This window comes from Rhipicephalus sanguineus, chromosome 3 (assembly GCF_013339695.2).
Source record: "Rhipicephalus sanguineus isolate Rsan-2018 chromosome 3, BIME_Rsan_1.4, whole genome shotgun sequence".
NCBI classification, from domain to species: Eukaryota; Metazoa; Arthropoda; class Arachnida; order Ixodida; family Ixodidae; genus Rhipicephalus; species Rhipicephalus sanguineus.
The window spans coordinates 108,339,936-108,364,770 of NC_051178.1; the positions used below are offsets into that span (position 1 = coordinate 108,339,936).

Sequence of the window (24,835 nt, forward strand, 5' to 3'; positions counted from 1 at the left end):
GGCACTAAAAAAGCGCGTTTTAGGTGCCAAAAACAGGCAGGCAAAACAACATTTTAGGCCTTCAAAGTCGTAAATACAGGCACAATAAATTTTTACACGAATGCAAATAATTTGAAGCGAAGACGTGCGCGACGTCTATCTACGAAAGGAACACACAAAAAAGTTTTTGTTCTGCTGGCACAAAGGCGCCAACAGTTGAACATAGCCGTGCAATTGTCCCATAAAACTGCTCCACTAATGACAATCTATTGGCTTAATTCAACAAGCACACTGCTCACGGTAATGTCCAATGGCCACTATCGCTTAAAGAAGCGTCGCATACAGTGAAACAGGCACGAAACTTAAATGCCGGGAATATTGATTTTAAAAAGCGCTACTTTGTCTGCCTGCCGCAGTTAAATTAACACACAACAAAAGCATACAAATGATAAATGTGAGAGAGACGACGATTTATTAAAAAATTAACGTGCTATACATGAGGACTGCGAGGCACAACCCTGCCGATTTCTTCATATACAATAACATTATCTTAATTGTAAAGGCAGGCCGTCCCAACGTGAAAGCGTTTGTCCAATACGCTTCCACCCATTTGAAGTGCATAAGTTCTAAGAAATCTGGTTGGAGAGCACGCGGAATGTAGTCTAAGAATCACTGTGAAAATTGTGGTAACAGCAGTGTGGTAACAATAGCAAACTACCACCATCTCCAGATTTCTTGATTCAAAATTGTGCCTCTTGTCACTCAGAATCAGCATGTACGCTGAGAAGGAACGTTCGACGTCCACAGATGTTATGGGAGCGTAGTTGTATTTAAGAACATTTGATGGCTTCACCGACACTGGGATCCTAGAGTGCTCACCAGCAAGGACTCCAGAAACTTATGTAAGTATAGAAAATCCCTTGTTTTTGTCCAAGACCAACTGCAACTTCGCGTGCGCCTTTTCGGCGACTGGTCCTTGAGGAACGGCGGCGATTCTTTGCTGTGCATCGAGAATAAGCGCAATGTTCGTAATTAGACGTTCTCCCGAACTTTCAAGTTTCTTGATAGTGTTAGCGAGAAAAGTGAAGTTGGTGCACAAGTAGGCGAGGTCTCCTTGCAGGCACAGAGAGGACAGCTTGAGCGGGCCTTCCTGACTGCAGCACTCTCGTCACCTGAAAAGCCGTTAATCACAGCCTTGGTGTCCAAAAAGTAGGAGTTGTAATACTCAACAGCTTCAAGTCATGTTCCCCAACGTGTGACGATGGGCTCTGGCGGAAGGGGCACGTCCGGCAACTTCTCCTTGAATGAACGCACGCGAGAAGATGCCTTCAGAAACACGGCTTTGACTGAAGCAATAAGCTCGCTGACGTCAGTGAAGTGCTTCCTCAGTTCTTCTCAAACACGGTGGAGTGCGTGCGCTAGGCATGTGACATGCACCATCTGCGGGTAGAAGGTCTTCAGCAGACGAGCTGCCTTGTGCATGTAGGCTGCGGCGTCTGTGTAAAGCTACAGAACCTTGGCACCGTCGACAGGGTACAGAACCTCCAGGGATTCGTTTACAAAGTATGCTATAGACTCCCCATTTGTCCTCTCCACAGGCTTCGAACACACAAGGAAAGCCCTCGTCTTCTCGTGAGCTGCTAGCTTCCTAGCTAGAAAGTGAGCGACAAAGCGCCCATTGACGTCTGTTGTTTCGTCTACGGATATCCAAATGCAGAAGTCGTCAAGCTCTTCATGTTTCTTCATACAAAGGCCGGAGATGGTTCTTCCGCAACGTAGACTCAGATGGCACGTTTTGGTTGCAATATTTCTGTAGGAATTGTTTCAGCACAGGATTTTCAATCTTGACCCATGGGATATTTGCAGCCACTAGGGCCGCGCGCAAATCGGCGTTGAAAGCGTTTGTCCTGTCTTCATTGAAGGCTGCTGTCAAAAAGGACTGTTTCGTTGTTGAGGGCTTGTCGCGCTTTACCTTTGCCAGGTGACCTTCCGTCTTTTCATGCTGTGTCAGGTGGTATTTCTCTCGCAAGGAATCTGCGCAAATACATTAGGATTTCTTAAATAGGAAGCGTATGTCCCATGTCACTGCATCGATAAACACGCTAACATACTAAGCATCCTGACATGCTAGCACAACATAAATTACTACAATAAGCATAATTAAAATTTTCAAATTCGACAGCGAAGTGCTCGAATCTCTCTGCCGGCCCCGCCACGTGGTCTAGTGGTTATGGCACTCGATTGCTGACCCGAAGGTCGCGGGATCGAATCCCGGCCACGGCGGCTGCATTTTCGATGGCGGCGAAAATGTTTGAGGCCCGTGTACTTAGATTTAGATGCACGTTAAAGAACCCCAGGTGGTCGAAATTTCCGGAGCCCTCCACTACGGCGTCTCTCATAATCCTATCGTGGTTTTGGGACGTTAAAAACCAGATAATATTATAATCTCCCTGCCGCGTCCTATTTTATGGTAGAACTAAACTTGAGCATAGAGTCGCCACGCGCGTCATACGAACACAACGTACTTGAAGCGCAAGAAGCTGAGCTTCCACGGACCTAATAATAATTTGACTCAGCATACGCACGGTCTGCAACGTCACGCCGCTAAATTCAATGGTGGCAAGTATTAAAGCACCTCGGCAGCGGATAAGGTACAATAATTCACTCGAATGCTAACTTGGTGTGGCGTACCTCGGTAATTTTTTGCTAACACCCTCATTTATTTCGCCGTGCAGCAACCACGTGGATCTCGTGTTAACGAATTGTTAGCGCACAGCATAAAACATGCTTCGTACATCAGCGTTATCCTTTTGAAACATCGTCTTTCAGTATCAACGGATCAGCTGGTCATTCGATCAACAAATGTTCCAATGTTCACTTACTGCAGCACACAGGCATGGTACATACTGTTGTGACTCGCTACAACAGCGTTTCTAACACATTTCGTCCTATTAACTTCAATGGCGTTGAAAGTTTAGAACTTCATAGAGAAAGCTAGCACGCAATATAACCAACGTTTGAACAAAAAAACATGGCTGATCCCTCCGTCATAGGAATCGGTATTGTAGTGCTTATTGTGTAGTGATATATGAGAGCTTGTACAATGTCTATTCGTGTTTGGCAGCTATAGCACCGTTTGACGTGGATGCACCCATGTTGACAGCATGTCTCTATCGCGACGACTAACGCCCATGATCATGATTAAACCGTTGTGGTAGCTGGCGGTGTGAACATATATTTGGACACAGCGAATCGTGAATCCCGCGTAAGGATGATATCAACAAGCTCATAATCAACACTGGTACCCGGTATGCACTTCTTCAAAGCGTCGTCAATTAAGGAGAGAAACGGCACGGTGTGCGCTTTCTAGTAATGGGTAGCCGACGCCTGTGCTCATGCATACATAACACACACTGGGCTTCAGCAACAGGGGAGGTAGAGGTTCGTAGCCTGAGCCGTAAACGCGTGCGTCCCGCTGGCCTGTCTGTCAGGCGCTGCTCTCGCTCCACCAAGGCACGACATTCGCCCATCGAAATCGCGTCCTTTCTGCAACGCATATTGCAGCAGTTTTGTTAGTCGGTGCTTGCGCCATTGAAGCAGTCGGCGGCGGAGAAATCCCGTTGGTCCACATGGAAGCTGCACTACTCCGATGAGCCGACGCACGCTAACACGAAGCCAAAGGCAGAGAACGTAACTGCGTCAAGGGTGCCTCGGCGACGCCAGCGCGGTCAGTCTACCTCTCTGGCAGGGGCGTAGCCAAGGGGGGGGGGGGGGTTGGGGGGGTTCAAACCCCCCGAAATTTTTCAATTTTGCTTGCGCATATATACACGTACACATACAAACGCACGCACGAACATACATAAAGTATGGTTGAACCCCCCCCCCCCCCCCCCCCGAAAAAAATTCCTGACTACGCCCCTGCTCTCTGGTACCGAGACGCTTTAACCATGACCTCCGATATCGCATGCAATCTCGGAGTAAGCGCTAGTAAGTGTCGATCGTGAAGCATTACTTCTTTTCACATCTCACAGACGGCGGCACCAACCCGCTCCGCCCGCCGCGAAAGAGAATGTGTGAAAGATATAAGGCGCGTTCGCGCCGTGTCTAGCATCTCCCGAACTAGCTTAGTCGGTAGGGCGTCGGGCGCTTGCCGTCGCGGCCGCAACGTCGTGGGTTCGATTCCCAGCGGGGTATCTTTCTCTTGGATCTTTTTTCTTTCTCAGCCGTTGGCGTCCATTTTATCAACGTCATATCCGTGACGGATGTACTTGGTGGACCCCGACATAAAACACTTTCGTGTTAAAAACAGACAGCCAAAGGAGAGCTGTTTGCGCTTTTTGAAACAATGCAGATGCCTCCTTCCTTTTGCTAGCGCAAGGAACAGTATATGCGAAATCTAACAGCGAATCCCAGCCATGACGGTATATGTCAACGAACGCATCGCAATGGACTTCATAGTTTCGGATAACGAATGAAACACTCACGCAACGTAAATGCATGTCGGCTCACCTTTTTTGCGCACGGTTCGCAAAACACGGTCTCTCCACTTATCCTGTACCATGGCGAGTTATGCGTCCACTGTCGAATCAACACACTCCTTGGTGTCTTCCTCTTCGGAATGGCTGAGAAGGGCAGAGCAGTAGCAGATATCCAGACTGCTAAAAGTGAGATGCCTTCTACTGGCCTGGTCGAATCGCGTAGAGCCAATTTCAACCCTGGCGGTGAACATCTCACGAAGTAAATTACAAACAAAACAAAAGTTGCGTACACATCGCTTCTTGTTGCGATAGCAATTATATGGACCCTCTCGGCGGGTTTTCGCCGCGGCGTCATGTTAGGTATAATTTACAGGGCTGGGCAAAGATACTTTGAAATTGTATCGCGATACGATACAAGATACTCAGGCAAGAAGTATTGGAGATACAGATACAAGATACTGCCACAATAATTGTATCCGATACGATACTTGGCAAATGTATCTTAAGATACTTCGATACATTCCCAAATTTGTTATTATAGATCCATATAATGTAGCAGCAAACGCGTATACACGAAAATGTCTTGTTGAAAATTTCTTAACTGTGACCTATTTTGTTTCACATAAATGAAATGTCTGTTAGTATCTCAAAACTTTTGTCCTTCTTGCTCGAAGTACACTAGTTGCCTTCCAAAACAACTTATTGGGTCTTGTTTTAGCTTCTTCACAGGACAACTCTTTATACCTTCGCTGATAGCGGTTCTTGCTTGTCATTTTTGCACTTGATGGGAGTCGCTGCTCAACTTGCCGACCAGCTAGCGGGTTGCCATATAATCACAATAACGTCAATAAGAAGCCTTCGCACGACGGTGCAAAAACCGGTGTGGACTTTTACCTTGTTTGCACAATACCGTATATCCGGACAGGTGTACAGCAGCAACAACGCTGGTAGACTTTTTTTTTTGGGGGGGGGGGGGGGGCATGGCGTATACGGGGTTTGAGACCGTTCGCTAGGGGCCCGGCCGGCACACATGACCGTCTCCATCTCATTTGTTTTTATTTTCTAAATAAGTATGTTCGTGAGCTACACAGACATGACTGGTCTCAAGCATTTCTTTCGTGAGGAATATGTGGTCACCATGTGCTGAAACATAACCATGGAACAAAAACTCTATATTTCAATCCGCGTCCAGATTTCACTCGTTGTATACATCGGCATCGATGTTTCTCGAATCCTGACTCCAAATCTCCTTCAGAAAAAAAATCACGCCATATCCACGAAGTGAATGATGATTGAGGAGCTGGCTCGGAGATAATCAACCGTGAATGCTCCATTGTTGTCGAACCACAAACGGTCGCAGACCTTGCAGCATGTGGCCGAACGTGTGGTCGAGGAAATCGAGGAAATGTGGTTTTGCCTGCGTTAATGTCATCATCAAGGCGCTCGAAGAACAAAAGGAAGAAGACTTTTCTTTTGCGCGAGCGTGCGCATGCTACAGTTGGCTATGCTATTTGTGGTTTTGCCTGCGTTAATATCATCATCATGGCGCTCGAAGAAGAAGAGGAAGAAGACTTCTCTTTCGCGCGAGCTGCGCCTGTAGCGGTCGCCTATGGAACTAAGGCTACGCTTACGACGCGGGACATTGCCCCAGCTTAAGAAGCTGGCGAGCTAGCTCCTAAAATGACCTGTATATGAGATATGGGGAGAGGCTTCCTTTCAAATGGCAACGTCATATTGTTCAAACTCTCTCCGACCCCACCATCTTCACTGTCCCGGCCCTTGAAGCTAAATTTCGCGACTGCGGCCCGCCGGCTATAAGCTGAGTTTGAGACCCCTGGTGTACACGTAGATGACGTAAAACAGCAGTGAATTTCCATGTTCTAGTTAGCTGCTGGCGTAAGGGATTCTTTGTTGATACACTCACTAACGTGCAATCTTTTAGCAATTTTTCTTCAACGAGAGAACATGTACAACACAGGAATGTATCAGACGTATTGTATAGTTGCACAAAGCGTCGCAGGACACCGCCGCTTTTTGCTCCCATTACGTGGCGATTAGTAATACGAAAAATATTTAAGGCCTAAAACAGGAAAATAAATATAAGTAAAATAGGTGGTTGTGCATCAAACATTCACATTGAATGAGTACAAAAACGCAATACAGACGGCGTCTTAATAGCTATGAGCATGAAGTATCGTCAACTTACCTGTTCAATAGAAAATTCAGTGCCTATGGAAAATTGCCTGAAACGGCTCGCTGGGACGCTGATGAGTAAAATGGAGCATTCAGTAAAACAACGTTTCTCGAATCCCCTTCCTAACATCTTTAAGATGGTTCCTAATTATTTCCATTATTATAATGCAAACTCAATTTCGCTATTTTCTTAAGCGGTAAGCAGAATATTTTGTACTCTATACTAAAGGCACGCCTACGTAATTATATAATTGCTTTCAAGATCGCCTTGGCAACGTGTAAATGTGTAAAAAGTAGTAGAAATAAAGTAGACAGAAGAATAAAGCAGAAATCTGATTTTGGGAGCGCGTTACAAAAGACATACTGCAGTGACCAGACCGGAAAAACAGTGCAGAGACATAGGTAATGTATGTGATGCAAAATGACAGCTAAGGAAGCACTTGTGCTAGTAATCAAATTACGATGTCATAAATTCTTTGAATAAATGTAGATGGAAGTGAAAAATATGGTACGCCAAGTTATTTTCTGTGAGGTAAACGCTTGCTCTATTAGATCTAGCATCAGTACCAGTGGTGCTAAAGTTGTTGGAATCTTATGTGCATATATGTTAATTCATTGCGTGCAAGTCAAACTTACACGCATGAGATCCTTGTAATCGCTGATATGTAAGATCCACGCGACGCAAAGCAACCCCATTCTTGAGCGCACACATTTCGTTACGGAGAAAGACTCAAGAGAGTCTTCAATAACGACACTGTAACAACATCAGAATTTGCGCGATAGACGCCGCACGCAGTGGAGTACGCGGCGCAGGACAGTGGCTAAGAGCAAGTGTCGCGGCATTGGCGCAACTAAAAATAAACGAAATCGAGAAAACAAAAGGTACGTGGGCTGGGCGTAGACGTCCGCGCGCTTGTCTTCTGATCTTCTACCCTCACTGGATGACTCTGGCGTAAATATAAAATAACATCACTGCCCTTAGACTTATTCAGATGGCTTAGTGGCACCAGTACCAGCTTGAGAAGCGGAGCTTGGCCAGTGATTATTGTGTCACACGGTTGTGTTGCGATAGAAGTATCTTGTATCTTAAGATACACGATATATTTTCGAATGTATCGAAAATACAGATACTCGTCTTTCGAGACGTATCGCGATACAGATACAAGATACCGATAGAGTATCTGAGATAGTATCTAAGATACATGTATCTTCGATACTGCCCAGCACTGTACAGTGGCAGAAATACTCTCCAAATACCCGATTTTTTCTTAGAGTGTGCACTCTAAGAAAAAAGCGAGTATTTGGGGAGTATTTTTGCTACACAACAATAATCGTCATCTGGCTTGCTCGCGTTTCCAGTCTTGAAGACCCAGCTCTCAGGGGCGTAGCCAGAAAAATTTTTCGGGTGGGGGGGGGGGGGGGGGGTTCAACCATACTTTATGTATGTTCGTGCGTGCGTTGGTATGTGCGCATGTATATATACGCAAGCAAAACTCAAAAATTTCGGGGGGGGGGGTTTGAACACCCCCAACCGCCCCCCCCCCCCTGGCTACGCCCCTGCCAGCTCTCGTCACTTTCCTATCAAGAATGCTATGTCACGCTGATAACGCGCGCGCCGTTTGTGGAAGTGCCGGGACCGCGGCGATAATGCGAGGAATGTACGCGAGCTGGATGACGATTATCGTTGTGTGGCAGAAATGCTCTTCAAATATTCGATTTTTTTAGAGCGTACTTGTTTGGCAGAAATACTCCCCGAATACTCGATTGGTGTTCACTCCTGCTCGAAATTTCCCGTCTTGCCAGGCACGGAGGCAAGGGCGCCCCCTCCCCCCCCCCGCCCCCCGAAATTCGTCCGGCCTTCTATATTCCCGGCCACTTTTGTTTTATTTTTGTCATGGAAATACTTTCTTTCGAACAATTAGGCCTTGCCCCCCCCCCCCCCCCCCCCCCCGAAAAAAAATTCTGGCTACGTCTTGCCCATGTAAACATGATCGCATCCGCCATAATACCTCTCCGGGATATTTGTCCTTTGCCAATATTTTCTTTCACTTTCACTGTACTTTCACCAGCGAGTGCTTTAGCTTGTGTGCTGTAACATTTTTGCCACTTGAGGTAATATGGCTGCCTCCACAACGGCTTCAAACCTACCGCTGTCACACCTCTCCAATTTTTCCATGACGTCAATGTACTTTAAAAAACTGCTAAATATTCATTGCATTTGATTAGATAAATATTACTACAGGGGCATTTTTATTTTGCTTATTTTTCTAGTAGGTGTTTCATATTTTCTAAGTCTTCACACTTTGTAACATTTGCTGCGGCGCTATTTTCCGCACCACGCCGCTCTCTGCTCTTCTGTCTCTGGAATACGGATTCGGATGTAACCCGGTTGTGCCTATTGAACGTATTTAAAGAAACAAGCAATCACGAGACTCGTAATTTGAAGAAACTAAAGGTAAGCGGACGTCTTCAGTTTGCCTCTGAAACCTTCACGGCGTTTATAATGCGCCTACTTTCACCGAAAATAGTTGAGGTGCTTTGCCAGCGGAATGAATGAGTGGCCTAGTAGGGGAAGTCCTTTGTCACACGTCAGACGCCCTTATTTTTACGTCTACATTTTCTTTTTCGCGAACCGAGTATAAATTACGGAGTATTCGTTACAGAAGGAGCGCGTTAAAGAGGTGGCTTCATCGCTTGGACTCGCGTTTGCCGTTCGCGGCGTAATTTCGGCAGCGCTGCGCTGTTTTAATTGCGCATTCGGCGTGATCAGCCGGTGGTACGGCCGCTCCTTTTCGTCACTCGCGGTTACGTCGATAATTGATGAGATCCGGCGCAATGTTCTTAATGTCTTTTAGACGGTGGCTAACCGGCTTGTTCTTCTCTTTCATGGCCCGCTGTTGAAGTTTCCGAGGAAAGAAACAAAAAAAAATGGAAATAAGTGTACTGGCCTACACTCTTCAACCGAGCCTGTCGACAATAAAAATTGCCCGTACGCGCGCGTCACAGCTGATCGCAGGAAGCCGCGGGCGCTTCGGTATCTTTGCACATACTCGGCCTTCGCTTCTTCTGCCGAAGCCGAAATGACAGGGAAGCAAAAGTGATACGATAGCGGTTCTCGGGCGTTTCGCTAACCTAATTTAGGCTTATAAGAAATGTTCGCGCCAGCGAAACCAACTACGTCACGGGCACCGCTTTTTTTTTTTTTTTTTTTGACAGAGAGCCATGCCGTCCGATGCCAAAAAGAAGCGCGATGCCAAGAAGAAAGAGGCAGTGAAGAGCAGGAACCAGCAGCAGCAAAAGAAGACGGTAAAAAATGCGGCCAACGGGGATGCTGCCGCCGACAAAACCATCGAGAACGGCGACTGCCAGGGAGACAGTCTGCTGAATGGAGACAACATGAGCGGTATGTGGCTATGGTGGCGTTAGCTCTTTTTTTTTTTTTAACGAGAAACGTGACGTCACTTCCTCAGGCTTATCTGTCTTGAGTAACAGGTCGCGATTGCCATCAGCTGTGTGGTGCGGAGGTGTTCAGTTTCGTTTGGTGCAGTTTCTGCACCCGCCACGGTGGTCTAGTGGCTATGGTGCTCGACTGCTGACAAGAAGGTCGCGGGATCGAATCCTGGCCGCGGCGGCCGCATTTCGATGGAGGCGAAATGCTAGAGGCTCGTGTGCTTACATTTAGGTGCACGTTAAAGAGCAGCAGATGGTCGAAATTTCTCGAGCCCTCCACTACAACGTGCCTCGTAATGGTATCGTGGTTGTGGGACGTAAAACCCCAGCAATTATTATGCAGTTTCCGTTCTCCTTTCTGCTTTAGACACCAACTTTGTTCTCAGGGGGACCCTTTTTGTGGTGTTTTGGCCAGTGCCTGTGAGACAAAGTATGCCCTATTTTCCTTCGTTAAGAAATTTGCCACTGTCGCATCAACCCATTCTTTAGTTTGGGAGTTGAACTTGTTAACCAGCAAAAAAGAAAGCTTGTGCATATGCTCGGCTTAATTTTTTTTCAATGGTTATCAAATTTTCTGGACACTTAGTCACAGGAGCAGGCTGACTGAAATTCAGGAATTTTTCAATAGCTAATTTCGGCTTTAAGGATTACTGACACGAAAACTGACAACTGTCTTTTTTTTTTTTTGCATCAAACGAAAGGCCATGCCCTCAAGAGCCTAAAACATGTACTTGTACTGGTAAGCATGAGTGCACCCTGAGAAAAGTAATTACAGTATGTTCTTAGAAGCTAGTTTTGGTTCCTACTGTACCGTGACGACACAACACGGTATGAGCTTCTTGTTACGTGCTCACTCAAGATATGTTGGTGATACATAAGCGGCCATTTGGAATGTTTTGGTACCTGACGGCATCACAACTAGCCATACGGTGCTTGAAGTCACCAGAATTGACAGGTAGCCTGACATCACGACAGTGTCGATGTCAGTAGGTGTGCCATGCGAAGGTTCACTTTAATATCGAAATAAAATATCAGATTTTCTGAGCTTCGTACTTGCCCAGAGCCGTCTCTGTATAGGAGATTGATATGGTAGAGTAAAGTCAGCTTCGAGAATTGTTGTCAGTAACCCTTTAAATGAAATATCAGCTTGCCATGTGCCATTGTCTAACCACAGGGCATTATCCAAAACTGTTCTGTGGCATCACGTACAAGCGGTGGCATATTATCAGTGTCCTTTACAAATGTTGTGGCTCTGTTTCTTAGAAACAGGTAGTTGAGATGCTCATAGTGTGCTGCAGTTTGTTTGCAATTAAGAAATTCCATGAAGGCAGGGTTTTCGTAGTGATCTACTAAGCTTTGCTTTGGCTGCATCTTGGTCAACCAAACATATGCAAAATACATGCTATCGGGAATTTAATGCACTAGGGATTAGAAGGCAGCTCAATGTTTGCGTCGCACTGCTGCTGAACTCTTGTTCAAGGCTCACTGCGGTGGCTTGGTTCCAACGCCAATATGGAGCAAGATTTTTTAAATAAGCACTTCCCTCTGGACAAATGAAATCACCTGTATGTTTATTTTTAATATCTCAAGTAATATAAAGCTCATATCTCCTTCAGGCAAAAAATTATGATCTTTTGATGGATGCATCAACTTTACAATTTTTTCACGGAGGCTGCATTTTCGATGGAGGCAAAAAATGTTTGAGGCCCGTGTACTTAGATTAGGTGCACGTTAAAGAACCCCAGGTGGTCGAAATTTCCGGAGCCCTCCACTACAGCATCTCTCATAATCATATTGTGGTTTTGGGACGTTAAACCCCAGAGGTTAATTTATAATCAATAAAATTTCCTTAACACATGGCTGCAAGAAACTCGTGACTACAAAATAATTAAACATGTTTTTTACAAAATGAGTCATAACACAGTTTTGAATAAAAGTACAGTAATTGAATCACCGACTTGCCGTAAGCATTATGAGAAATGAATAAATTACTCTTGTGTTGTTGCTGCTGTTAGCGACGGCAATGTTTCTGTCGTTGGCAACTTCTTTGGAAGGTTGCACATAGTGTACATTGATTTCATTTGCTGAAAAAGCGTCCATCTGTCTTTCATTTGTGCTTTTTGAGAGCAGCTGTTCTGTTTGCCTTTTAGACATTTGTCGTGCTAAAGGTCGTCGAGGTTGTGTCGGTGGTGCTCTTTAAATGAATCTGGTACGATTCTACTTGCTCGTGCTATGCTAACCTACAGAACACGTTACTTTGCTGTGGAAAAAAAAAATTCCAGGCTTGCGTGGAACGACACAGCGAAAACTGGAAGAGCGGCCTTTCCAGAGCCCGTTCTAAACTCTCTTGGGGTAACTAATACAAGTACGTCTGCAAGGTATCCACTACCCCATTAATCATAATCATAATTTCTGTGAGGCAAGGAAGCACCCACTGTGCCTGTGCTATTATTCGTCATTCTGAAGAAAGAAAAAGACAGAACGCCGACCAAGAAGGTGTCAAAAATATAATAAAATGACGTTTCGGCTTCCACACGGAAGCCTTGTTCATTCATAGCCTTGTTCACTCAAAGTGAACAAGACTTCCGTGTGGAAGCCGAAACGTCATTTTATTATATTTTTGACACCTTCTTGGTCGGCGTCCTGTCTTTTTCCTTCTTCAATGCTATTACTTCCCGACAAGACAAGATTTCGTTCAATTCTTGATTTCATTCGTCATTCTGCAGATAAGCGAGGTACCCGCTACACATCTGTAAGAAATTGTGTACACTTTGTTGATGCTGTGGCTGATGACAAAAAATTATCGAGAGCACTTTGTAGTGGGTGAGAAACTTTAAACCATACACTCGTTGCGCAATTCACATTGTGTGACACCTGGTTGTTATATTGCTCTTCCACCACGCTATAACACAGTAACCTGTATGTTAACGCGATTCCTTGCCCGACATGACGCCTGTATAGGGTCTTCTTGCAAAGGAGTTTCAAGCAGCAGCATGACTCTGTGGTAGAATATTCGACTCCCACACAGAGTGCCCGCGTTACAGTGTTAAAGAGCTCATTTCACAAAAAGTCCGGTGTCTGTGTTGTTGGTTGTCAGCGAAAAATTGTCATCTTTCCCGTCACTGAAAAATCGAGAAAGATGCAAATAAAATAAATAATAAAAACCTTCGATTCAAGTGAGAATCGAACCCAGGCCGTCTGCGTGGCAAGCAGGTGTTCTACCACAGCGCCACGCTATTGCTTGAAACTGCTTCGGAAAAAAACACTATATGAATCTCATGTAGTGGAAGGAGTCTCCTTTACGCATGTAATATTGCGTGGCAGAAGCGTGGAATCGTGTCAGGCATCAAAACATGTGACTTCACAACGAATGGGTGTTTTAAAGGCCCACCCATTACAAAGCGCTCAGACATATTTTATCATCATCAGCTGCAGAAACATCAACAAAGGGAGCAGCTGCATAGGTTCGCTTGTTGCCCTACGGATGCGTAGTGGGCCCTTCGCTGATTCGCAAAAAGAATTATGGCGGAGTGGGCACTTGAAAACTGTTCTTGCAGTAGGCATTCTAGGATAGTTTTAAACGACCAATGTTACGAGCACAGACATTCCTTTCCTTGTGGCACAATTGAGGCATGCACTGAGAACTGAAGCTAGGCTAGCAATTGAGAAGGCAAAGCTCAAGCGTCCTCCAAGATTTTTTTCTCATTTTGCACGATAGCGGTTACTGACACTGGCAGCGGCGGACAACTACGGCACTGCTGTTGTGATCTCATAACAGCTTTCGTTGTAAAACACTAGAATACTTCATGTCCGGTGATGAAAACAGAGCCAGTTACTCTCTAATGTTGGTTAAACAGATCAAATCCTCACAATTAGTTTACTCCTGTTGCAGTTTTGTTGACATATTTTACTTCATTTGAATCGCATAAAAGAAAACACCGTTGTATGAAAAAGAGAGCACAGCTTTGCATATTTTTAAATGAAAATTAATGAAAAAATATCTTTATTGGCAAACAGAAATGGTACAGTATCACAGTCATGCATCTGGATCTTTAGCCACTTAGGTTAAATAACGGGTCCATTACATAAAGATGTTTTAAAATAGGTGAAAGCGAATGGCAATAAAAAAAAGGCACGTACATCGCAAAGATAAAAGTGTATGTGTGAAAAGTGAGATATAATTTAATCGACTTACTTACATGCAGTATGCAAAGAGAATGCAAATGAAAAGGCACACATAACGCAACATTTAATAAAACATAACAAAAATGTGAAAACATGTACCTAGTGAACATAGTGATAACAAATAATTTCCATATGCATGTATTTGCACTGTCCACAGCCTTTCTGGGTGCAGAGCTAAGCCAGCATGACTGAGACTGATTTGTGGTCCACATTGTGTGCGCACATCTTGCAGAGGCCGAGCGTGAGCTCGTGCGACGCCTCGAAGAAGACGTGCGGTTGAATGCGGCAGCGAGGGCCTGCACTGGAGTGTTGGCCGTGCACCCACGCTCGCGGGACGTCAAGATTGACAACCTGTCCATCACCTTCCACGGCGTGGAGATCTTGGTCGACACGCGCCTTGAGCTCAACTGTGGCCAGCGGTACGGGCTCATCGGCCTCAACGGCAGCGGTGAGTCTGCTCTCTTGAGCATTCGTTACGTGTCTGGTGTTATTTTGTTGACGTTGACTTACTTGACTCTCGCGCTTATTTGGAGTGCTGACAAATGGTTGTGCACGACACGATTGGGCCTGAAACCTTACTTAGTGTGGAATGCAACATGGTTACCATCCCAACCACTTTTCAACGTTACCTCCTACTAGGCCATACGGTACGACTGATATACTAGTAATGATATAATAGCATAGTATCTTGCGACACTAACACTTGTTTGACTAACTCCAGAAAGAACATAAAGCGGACAAAGAAAGCTCTTGCGAGGCTTCTTTCACATAAGATTTTTATTTGCTTTGTGTGAATAGTAGAGCTGTGCGAATAGCAAAATTTTGGGTACGAAGCCAATTCGAATGTTGAAGTGTGAGTGCAAATTGAATCGAATATTTTTCTAATATTTCTAGAATATTTTTCCGAATACTTCGAAGCGACATTTCAGATAAAAGTTAAAGAGGATTCCTAAGCATATTCTTATGAGATAGCAACATGAAAGTGTTTATTTTCGCTAGGTTGATGAAGCACTGGTAGGGTGGTGTTTCATAGTTGTGTTATCAAGAATGAGGCAATGTAGAGGCTGAATTGTATTTATGTACAGTGGCGGTCAAAATTTTGCGGACCACGGGAGCGCATGGCAGACAGCACCGAGGCGCCTTCTCACGGCTGCTTGCGAAGCTCTAGAGCGCGCACTGCGCACGCGCATCCTTGTTTACCTGCCGGCCTGCTCGTTCGCTCGCTTCAAGTGCGCGCGCGCCGGAACGCCAGAGAAATCTGAAGGTGCCGCGGTGCCGCTTCTGCAGTCGCCGCGGAAGCACCGAGCGGTGATATCGCGACGAAAATATGTAACTTGTACTGGCAGTGCTCAGTGCGTGCTACACTCTGCGCTTTGTTCCCAGACGCTTCGCATCGTGGAAAATACGCTTTGCGCCAGTTTGTCTCAAATCGACATATGTGAGAAGACATATAAGCAGCTTCCATTCGTGGAACTCATGCATGCTGCAATTTTTTTTTTTGTGTGTGGTGATCGGTGCAACTATCATGCGCCCGTTGATATGCGCTATAAAAGAAAAAACTTAGCATCGACCGGTTTGTAGCACAAACCTGCAAGAAAAACCCACATGGGTTGAAAAATGAAGAAGAAAAATGTTGAAACCTGACGAAAAATTTGTCCAGACCAGGACGAAGTTTTCGCCAAGTAGAAAAGTTTTCTTTTAGGCAAATCGCTTGGGGCTTCCGCGGTGACTGCAGCAGCGGCACCTTGCACTTTCTCTGGCGTTCTGGTGCGCGCGCACTTGCAGCGAGCGAACGATCAGGCCGGCAGGTAAACAAGGATGCGCGTGCGCAGTGCGCGCTCTAGAGCTTCGCAAGCAGCCGTGAGAAGGCGCCTCGGTGCTGTCTGCCACGCGCTCCCGTGGTCCGCAAAATTTTGACCGCCACTGTACATGGTTTGGTGCAACCAAAGTGTAGCCGACAACACTTTACACGTGATATGCAAAGATGCCATTTCCTCAGCCTCTCCTCCTCTTTCAACTTCTGTGGCAACCCAACTGATGTGGAGGACAAGGGTGTGCTCCCAAGTCCGGACTTCCAAATCTGCCTCGTAGACGTCGATATATAAGAACATCTGAAATTTTGGATGCTAAAAAGCTTCGGCTTCCGATTTTTTGGACTTCCTGCTCAAATTTCAGGTCCAAAACAGCATTAATTGAGCCCCCACCATTGCCACATTTTTCATCTCCATGTTCGAACCAGTGTTTTCTTGAGTTGATACATTTGCGACCGTGGAGATTGAAAGGCAGCTTTGCCACAATACGGGGGTGTGATGAGGTGAAGCATATTGAAAATCTAGGGACCACTTTCAATTGGACGTTGATTGTATCTTGGCAAAGTTCGACCGTAATGGAGCTTGAAAGGCAGCTTTGCCGCAATACCTGGGGTGATGAGGTGAAGCATATTGAAAATCTAGGGACCACTTCTAATCAGACGTTGACTGTCTTTTGGCAAAGTTCGACCGTAACGGAGCTTAAAGGCAGCTTTGCCGCCATATGAGAGTGTAATGAGGTGAAGCATATTGAAAATCAGGGGTCACTTTCAGTTAGACGTTGACTGCATTTGTTTTTGGGAAGTTCGAATAGTAAAATTCCAGTGCGAATCGAATCGAATAGCAAACACTATTCGAAAAATATTCGCAATTTCGAATATTCGCACACCCCTAGTGAATAGTAATCAGCAGCATAGCATAGATAGATTCGTTCTATGTGTGAAAAGATGTTTGAAATAATTAGCAAAGTATGACACTCTGCGATTCAGACTTCATATTTGTCTGCCAGTAAGCATCACGTGATTGGATGCCCCGCCACGGCGGTCCAGTGGTTATGGCGCTCGACTGCTGACCCGAAGACCGCGGGATCGAATCCCGGCTGCGGCGGCTGCATTTTCGATGGGGGCGAAAATGTTTGAGGCCCGTGTGTGATTTAGGTGCACGTTAAAGAACCCCAGGTGGTCAAAATTTTCCGGAGCCCTCCACTACGGCGTCTCTCATCATCATATCGTGGTTTTGCGACGTTAAACCCCAGATGATATTATTATTATTATCACATGATTGCCGGATGGCCAAATAATGCAGTTAAAAATGAGTCGCAAAGGCTATTTCTTTTGTCATAAACCACAGTGCATCAGCCTAGATGCCTCAAGCATCCATTGGTTGTGCAGAGGGCCCCAACTGTCATGTGAAGTGGTTATCGTGCTGGAATTGCTAAGTGCTGTACACTTTGTACACTTAAAAAAACCCATTTGACAGCACACAACAAAATAATGTGGACCAGCTTCTTTCTTCTCTTCCCCTCTCTCTTTTTAGTATGGTGGCTCAGTGCTGTAGTTTACAAAATATTTTTTTGTCTTGCAATATCAGACAGTGTCACATTGTCCATTTGTAGCAGTGATTGCGTGGCCTTTCCTAATGCACGTAATAATAATGGCCATTTTTGTTGCACTTCATGCTGAACTTTGGCCGCACAAAATCCACCGCGTTCAATCCAGTGGCGAGGCTATCACCATTGTCTCTAGTGAAAAGATACGCAAGCATTCTCGTTGTCTTAATTATTTATACGAAAATGGCGTCAAGTATGTCTCGCATGCCTTTCGAATGAAATTGGACGAAGTGCTATCAAATTGCAAAAGGATGCAAGTTTGCGGCAGCAAAAAGCTTGCTTGCTTCGTGTTCTCTGTCTCGAGCACTGGACCACGTGAACATTATTACACTGGAGTTGCTGTTATGTAGCCGTTGTTTCATGGTGGTCTCGACGAACACAGGCAAATCGACGCTGCTGTCGGCACTGGGTCGCCGGGAGGTGCCCATCCAGTCGCAGCTGGACATCTACCACCTGACGCGAGAGATTGCGCCCAGCGAGAAGACGGCGCTGCAGGCCGTCCTGGAGGTAGACAGCGAGCGCAACCGCCTTGAGAAGCTTGCCGAAGAGCTGGCACACATTGAAGACGACGGTACCTACAACATCTCTCCCTCTGCTTTGGCCACATTGTTGCTAGCTGGCGCACATGCCCGTCTTTGACAGGGTTTGTGGTAATTTCGTCATACAGCATAATCTCGGGTGATATGATAAAAACTCATACAAATTTTGGTGCAGTAGTACTACAGATTTCCCGACTGCACCAGCCAAGATTCATTAGGCGATAGCGTGCTAGACTACAGTTATTGTAAACTTATTTTCATCCTGCAGTGATACAAACAAATGCTGCCCCGCAGACTGCTGCCCTCGTGGCTGCAGAAGGGCACTCTTTCATCCTGCAGTAGTTGTGAAAATGTAAGTGCATGAGTGTGTTTCGTTAATCTGGGTCTTTCCTGTTGCCCGTGCAGACGCCCAGGAGCAGCTGCTTGATGTCTACGAACGTCTCGACGACATTTGTGCCGACATGGCCGAAATGAAGGCGGCCTACATTCTGCACGGCCTGGGGTTCACAACCGCCATGCAGCAGAAGAAGTGCAAGGACTTTTCGGGTAAGTTCAGAGCAGGCCACCACGTGAAGATGTGCCTTTTATTGTGTGGCGACTTCTCTTGCAATTCATGCGGTGTACCCGCCATGGTGGTGTAGTGGTTATGGTGCTAGACTGCCGACCCGAAGGTCGCGGGACTGAATGGAGACGCAAATGCTAGAGGCCTATGTACAGCATAGACCGCATATAACGTAAGTCGTCGGAGTCTCGAATATCTGCACTATAAGCGGTAACGCACTATAACCAAAACAACATTTTTGAAAGGTTGCACGTGTGCAAAACATGACCAACAGGCAGGCGCGCGATTCTGACTATGGAGGCATGCGACTGGGACATAAGACTAAGTGTGCATCTGCTTACATTTAAAAATGCTGAATGGTTAGCGTCCGCGGACCTGCGGTGCCGACATAACGAACGTGGAAAAAATGTGCCATCATGGGAAGTCGCCGCGGTAACACACTGCACGTGCGCGATGTCGAAAACGGTGGTGACCACAAACCACCACTCAAGTGTTTCACACGCACGCACGCATTTTCGTTAAAGATGTAAGTCACCCCATCTAAATGCAACAACTGCAAAATGTTTCATTGACTCGGCACCAAACCGCAACTTCTGTAGTCCACGGCCGCCGACATGGCAGCTAGGGTTTGTTAGGCCTAGCGTGCGCGTTGCAACTTGGTATGCCGTCGTGAGAAGCTTGCCCTAGACAACACGGAGATCGGGCGTAGAAGAGATTACACTCACGAGCTAAATCTAGGGCATCACACGTGAAACAAAGTTTCGATTTGCGGCCAGGAGAACAGCCGCGGCAACTATCCTGAAAAAGTCTTCCAAGCTTGTAAGTACGCCTGTTGTGGCTGAAAGGTCAATCGTGTCTCAAAGCATTGTTACTTGCGGGGAATCGAGGTCGCACGCGCGATATCTGCACTCTACGACGAAGCAACTATTTTCCCGACGAAGACAAACAACGGTAACGTGCTCTTGATGCGAACGCAGGCGCCTGTTCGTAGCGGAGCGCGCATGTCAAGCGTTCCCCCACCGCCATCCCTTATTTTTTCCTCCCCCCACTCCTTCGTTCGTTCCACGTCCCCTCCTCCTTTATAGCGCCGTCGCCGCTTTGTCCCCCGCTGGCGCAACTCCTCTGAGAAGCACGCTCGCTCCCTCGGCATCTCTGAGAACGTTCCGGCAGCCGCATTATAACCAGTCTTTCATCTCGGGGGACTGCACAATAAGCGGTATGCGTATACATGGAGATCTATGGGAGGGTAAACAGGAGTCAGAAAAAACTGCATTATAGCCAGTACTGCACTGTAAGCGGTTACGTTATAAGTGGTCTGAGCTGTACTTAGATTTAGGTGCACATTAAATAACCCCAGGCGGTCAGAATTTCTAGAGCCCTCCACTATGGCATCCCTCATAATCGTTTTGGTACGTTAAACCCTAAAATTTATTATTAATCCATGCGGTGCACACAGTGAAACCTCATTATTACGTAGTTGGTGGGGACGTGGGAAAAATACGTATTAACCGGTTATGCAACTTGACAGAAAACCACAAATTGGAATGAAGCGAAGAAAAAAACCGTGTAGTAACGTTTACGGTACACAGCTTGCCGTATTCTGAAGCAATGGACCAAAAGTCGGTCAATTTCAGGTGCCACCACTGGCACTTTGCAGTGAAAACAGCACCTGCATATTCCAAGAGGCCTCGGTTCAGTTGATCTGAACCACCCACAAGGCTGCCGTACGCACTCACTTAGGCTTGCCAAATTAATGGGCTCTAGGCCTCGCTTCCCAGGATGCAGACCGCGTGGCTCTCGCATCAACGAGGCTCTTTGAAAAACACGCAAAATATCTTGGCATGCCAAAATGTTTAAACACGAACAGCAACCGATAAACTCTCTATCAAGAAGGCACGCTGCCATTGCTTGTGATCAAAATTCACGCTAGGCATTATCTATCCTGGTTCAAGCAAGGGTTGCCTCTAACCGAGGGAAAAACTGTCATCATATGTCCCAAGAGCCCCACGTTGGGCGCCAGATGTGGTGTCTCGCACTCATGGAACAAAGGGCATTCATTTGCACCTTTTACATAGTAAGCCCGCTAGTTGAATTGTACCGATAACTCAAACCTCATTATAAAAATGTCACATCTGCCACGAAAATAACTTCGTTATATCCGAAAATTTATTTTAAGGGGAGACGTTTTTTTCAGCTGTATTGGCATCCTTGGCCTATAATCTGTTATTTTTGAAAATATCAAGCTGGAATTCGCACGAGAAGTTATCTAAAAAGGCTTCCAAGTGAGCAGCAGTGACGCGAGAAATGCGCAAAAGTCGCGAAAAATGGTGTAGTTTGCGTCCTTCTGTTGCGAAAATGACGCGATGCCCGCCATTTGCAATTCTGCTCGCATGCAGCGTAAGCTGTCTTCTCCACAATCCACTAGGGGTTAGTCTCATGTCTTCATGCAGAATAAACAAAAAACGTGAAAAACAATGCGTACGTCGAGCGTTTTGAATTTCGCGGCACGCAGCGCGAGGCCGCCATTGGACGGCGGCGCATTCCACCCCCTTCTCCCTCCTATCTCTCCGGCAAAAGAGCGAAGCCTCAAACGCTGCGGTCAAGCTGTTCTGCGTTTCTTCTGTATTTTCGTGCCATGGCAAGCCTTAAAAAGCGCAGTTCTGATGTTCGAAAGTTCAGGACTCGCCACAAGTATCGAGGGAAACTGCGTCGGATGCTTCCCAAAGCGACAGCGATAGACGATGCCCCCGACGCTCCGATATCGGATAGGCCTAACGCCGACACCTAACCCCGCGACAGTCGTTGTGAAATTGACGCTGCTGTGGAATTTATCAGTGCATCCCAAAAGAAGATTGGATTCTTCGAGAGTGAGCCTAGACCGGTAGGTGAGCACCTACCGGTCAATACGATGCTTTGAGAAATCGGCGCGCTCACGGCACTTGTGGCGGGCTCGGCATGCCCAACTTGCCGCGAACGGAAGCTCAGCGTCCAAGAGGTGGCTGGAAAGCGCAAGGGACTTCTGGCATTCCTCGAACTGTGTTGTGAAAATTCCGATTGCCGAGTCTACGCTTTCGTCCACGCACATGTCGAGGCTGATTGGGGCCCAATTTGATGTAAATAGTGATTTTTCTGATAAATGCCAACTTCTCAGACTTTCAAACTTGTTTTTCTCATTTTCATATTTTTCGACAATTTCACGTTTTGCGGGCAGCTTTTTATAAACCTATATTTATTGTATACAGTCGAACCCACTTATAACGATCTCACATATAACGATCTATCGGTTATAACGACCATATTTCCGTGAACATACGATTTTCCTATGCTAACCATTGATGCTGCGTCCACATATAGCGAACATTTTTCAAAGCCTTTTACTTTTACAACGAACACTTCAGACACGGTCGCGGTAAAAATATGGCGCATACGAAGCGAAAAAAAGTTAAAACATTCCTTCTAAAGCGTGACAGGGGAGCGCGCTTGCGCGTGCCCCGCTCCAGTTAACTCGCGACCACGGTGCTCGCGACTAAGATATCCCAGATCGGCGAGCACCGCGCGCAGATTTCGGACGCTGCGAGCAAGGTCGTTCACTTTCCAGGCGTTTCTTCAGTGGCAGAATGGCAGTGAGGAAGAAAAAAAAATAGTAGGCAGCATGAAGCCTTGCGGTCAGCTTTCGCACGGTAACCTATCCTGACGCCGTTCTCTGCAGCTACGATCGCCTGCGATGAACCAAACAATGCCTTGGAACGCAAGAAGGCATAAATGCAAGAAGTGATAACCGCGATAACTTTCCATCGCAAAAAGGTTCACTGCGTCCCTAAACTCGTCGACGCCACAATGTGCCGCAAAAAGGTCGTCCGTCTTTTCGGTAACGGCAGAGACCGGTCGATCGATGATTACGATTTCCGTGCGATTGCGGCGATGCTTTCGCGGATAAGCATCAGAAAAGAGTGAAGGCGAGGTGGCGGCCGCCGATGAACGTGCCATTATGACTTATAGCCGACAACCTTATTGTGCACAGTCATCAGTAGATATCCGCTCGGCTGCGCGTGTGGCGTACGCCGTACACTGCGGATTGACAGCGGTACGAGCGCGCCATGCTGCCTGCCTTTCGCAAGTTCGCCGCCGCCGCGTCGTGCGAGACCGCTTTAAAGTGCGCGTTGCTTTGTAGAAACGAAAGTAGCTCACTCTTGTTGAGCGGCGCGGGCACCGAAAAACGTCGATGCACTGACAGCGAGCATATACTGCGTGTTTGACTACGTGACAACTCAAGTGCGCCGCGCATCGTCGTGCAGGGCCACGAGAGCATTGCGGAGACGTCAAGTGCGCGTTGCTTGCAAAATGCTTGTTTTCGCCGCGTTGAACAAAGAGGCTAGTCGCCACACCCGTGCACGGTCCGGAGTGAAGCAAGCACGAAGAACGTACAAACGCGCGCATACGGCATACAGCAAGCGGCCTGGCAGTGACTCCGTGAGCCGAGCAGGCGACGCGCTGCACGCAACTAGCCAGGGATGATCGGCTCCACGTCGCGGTACCGCGCTTCGGTGAAATGGTGTCAGCTCATTGCAAAGGCGGTTAATTCACTCGTGAGCACGCAATGGGCGTCGCTTCACGACGCGAAAAGGCTTAGCTTGTCACCGAAGGGGTTGTTAGCACTTTAATAAAAGTGCAAAGAAAAAAAAAAGGCTTGGCCGCTAAGCGCACGTTTTTAAGGGCGAGTCCATATACAACGAACTACTGATACAGTCGAACCCGGGTATATCGAACTCGCCAAAAAACGTTTATTAGTTCGATATATGGCATAATTCGATATAGGCCCGCTATAGGATTTTGACACAAAGGCACATAACAATAAGAAAAGTACTTTATTAATATGGTGGCTTACCTGCGTGCCCTACTTTGGAACAAAATAGTCCTGGATTTTCTTCTGTGTCAACGACTTCGCTGCCTGCGACAGCACACACGCCTCCACGTTGTCCAATGAGTCGGAGCAGCTGAGGCTGCAACCTTCCACATTCACGCAATAGCGCCGGACCAACGCAAGTGCACTAATCACTTCGGAGGATGTAGGCAATGGGCCATCGTCAATTTCCTTATTGTTGTCGCTTTGGCTCGTGGTCGGCACGACGTCTGCAACGTAGTCCTCATCTTGTAGCTCACCCATGATGGCGACATCATCGTCCGCACTGACGAACTCGTCGAATGTCGATCCGTCGATAGCTCCCGGGAACTCTGCAGGCTCGCTCCAAACTTCGGCGGAGACACCTGCGGTGTTTTCAGTGCTGTCATCGGAATTTGGGGTGTCATCACCAGGCATGCGGAAGCCGGCACGCCTAAAGCAGTTCTGGATCGTCTCCTTCGTGACATCTGCCCACGATCTACTCCGAGCTACTGCTCCGAGCAAGTCTATCTTAAGCTCCCTGCCGACACGAAGGTTCACAGAGCCCCAACAGGCAACACCACCAGCACGGACCACGCTGAATGAGGACTCGAGGAAAACAGGCAGCAGCAGGCACACAAGAATAAAGAAAGAAAAAATGGCGCTCACTTCTACCGCCTCTGTACCGCGGAGAAAGCACGACGGCCTCTGATTGGCTGTAAGCGCTGCGAGCGGGCCAGGATCATTTCTTGCAGGGGGGTGTTCGCCCGTGCACAACCGGGTCTAAACCACTTTTTCTAGGGTGGCGCCGGCAGTTTTCCCCGCCACCGCGAGGGAAAGCCAACTTGCTGGGGCACTTTTGAGGCACATGGAGTTTGATATATCGGTTGTCGTTGCTATTTTCGTTCGATGTAACAGTAACTTTTGCTATATATTCTCAATGTAAATTTACCGTGTTTAGAAATTGTTCGATATACGGGATAATTTGATATAAACGGGTTCGATATAGTCTGGCTCGACTGTATAACGACCACTTTTCGCGACACTTTCGAGTTCATTATAAACGGGTTCGACTGTAGTAACGAAACTTGGCACACGTATCTTTCAAGCCATGTAGAATGCTAATATCTGCTTGAAATTGCAATATCTATCA

General features: G+C 46.7%; 1 protein-coding gene across 1 annotated transcript in view; it reads left to right on the forward strand.

Moving 5' to 3' along the window:
* The first annotated feature begins 8,976 nt into the window (after nucleotides 1-8,976).
* Nucleotides 8,977-24,835, forward strand: part of LOC119386914 (ATP-binding cassette sub-family F member 2) — a 37,074-nt gene continuing 21,215 nt past the window's right edge. Inside the window, exons 1-5 of the mRNA XM_037654200.2 lie at nucleotides 8,977-9,105; nucleotides 9,867-10,053; nucleotides 14,518-14,733; nucleotides 18,085-18,273; nucleotides 18,647-18,787. Of these exons, the coding sequence (XP_037510128.1) occupies nucleotides 9,873-10,053; nucleotides 14,518-14,733; nucleotides 18,085-18,273; nucleotides 18,647-18,787 (727 nt within the window). The 5' untranslated portion in view covers nucleotides 8,977-9,105; nucleotides 9,867-9,872. The remainder of the gene's footprint in view (nucleotides 9,106-9,866; nucleotides 10,054-14,517; nucleotides 14,734-18,084; nucleotides 18,274-18,646; nucleotides 18,788-24,835) is intronic.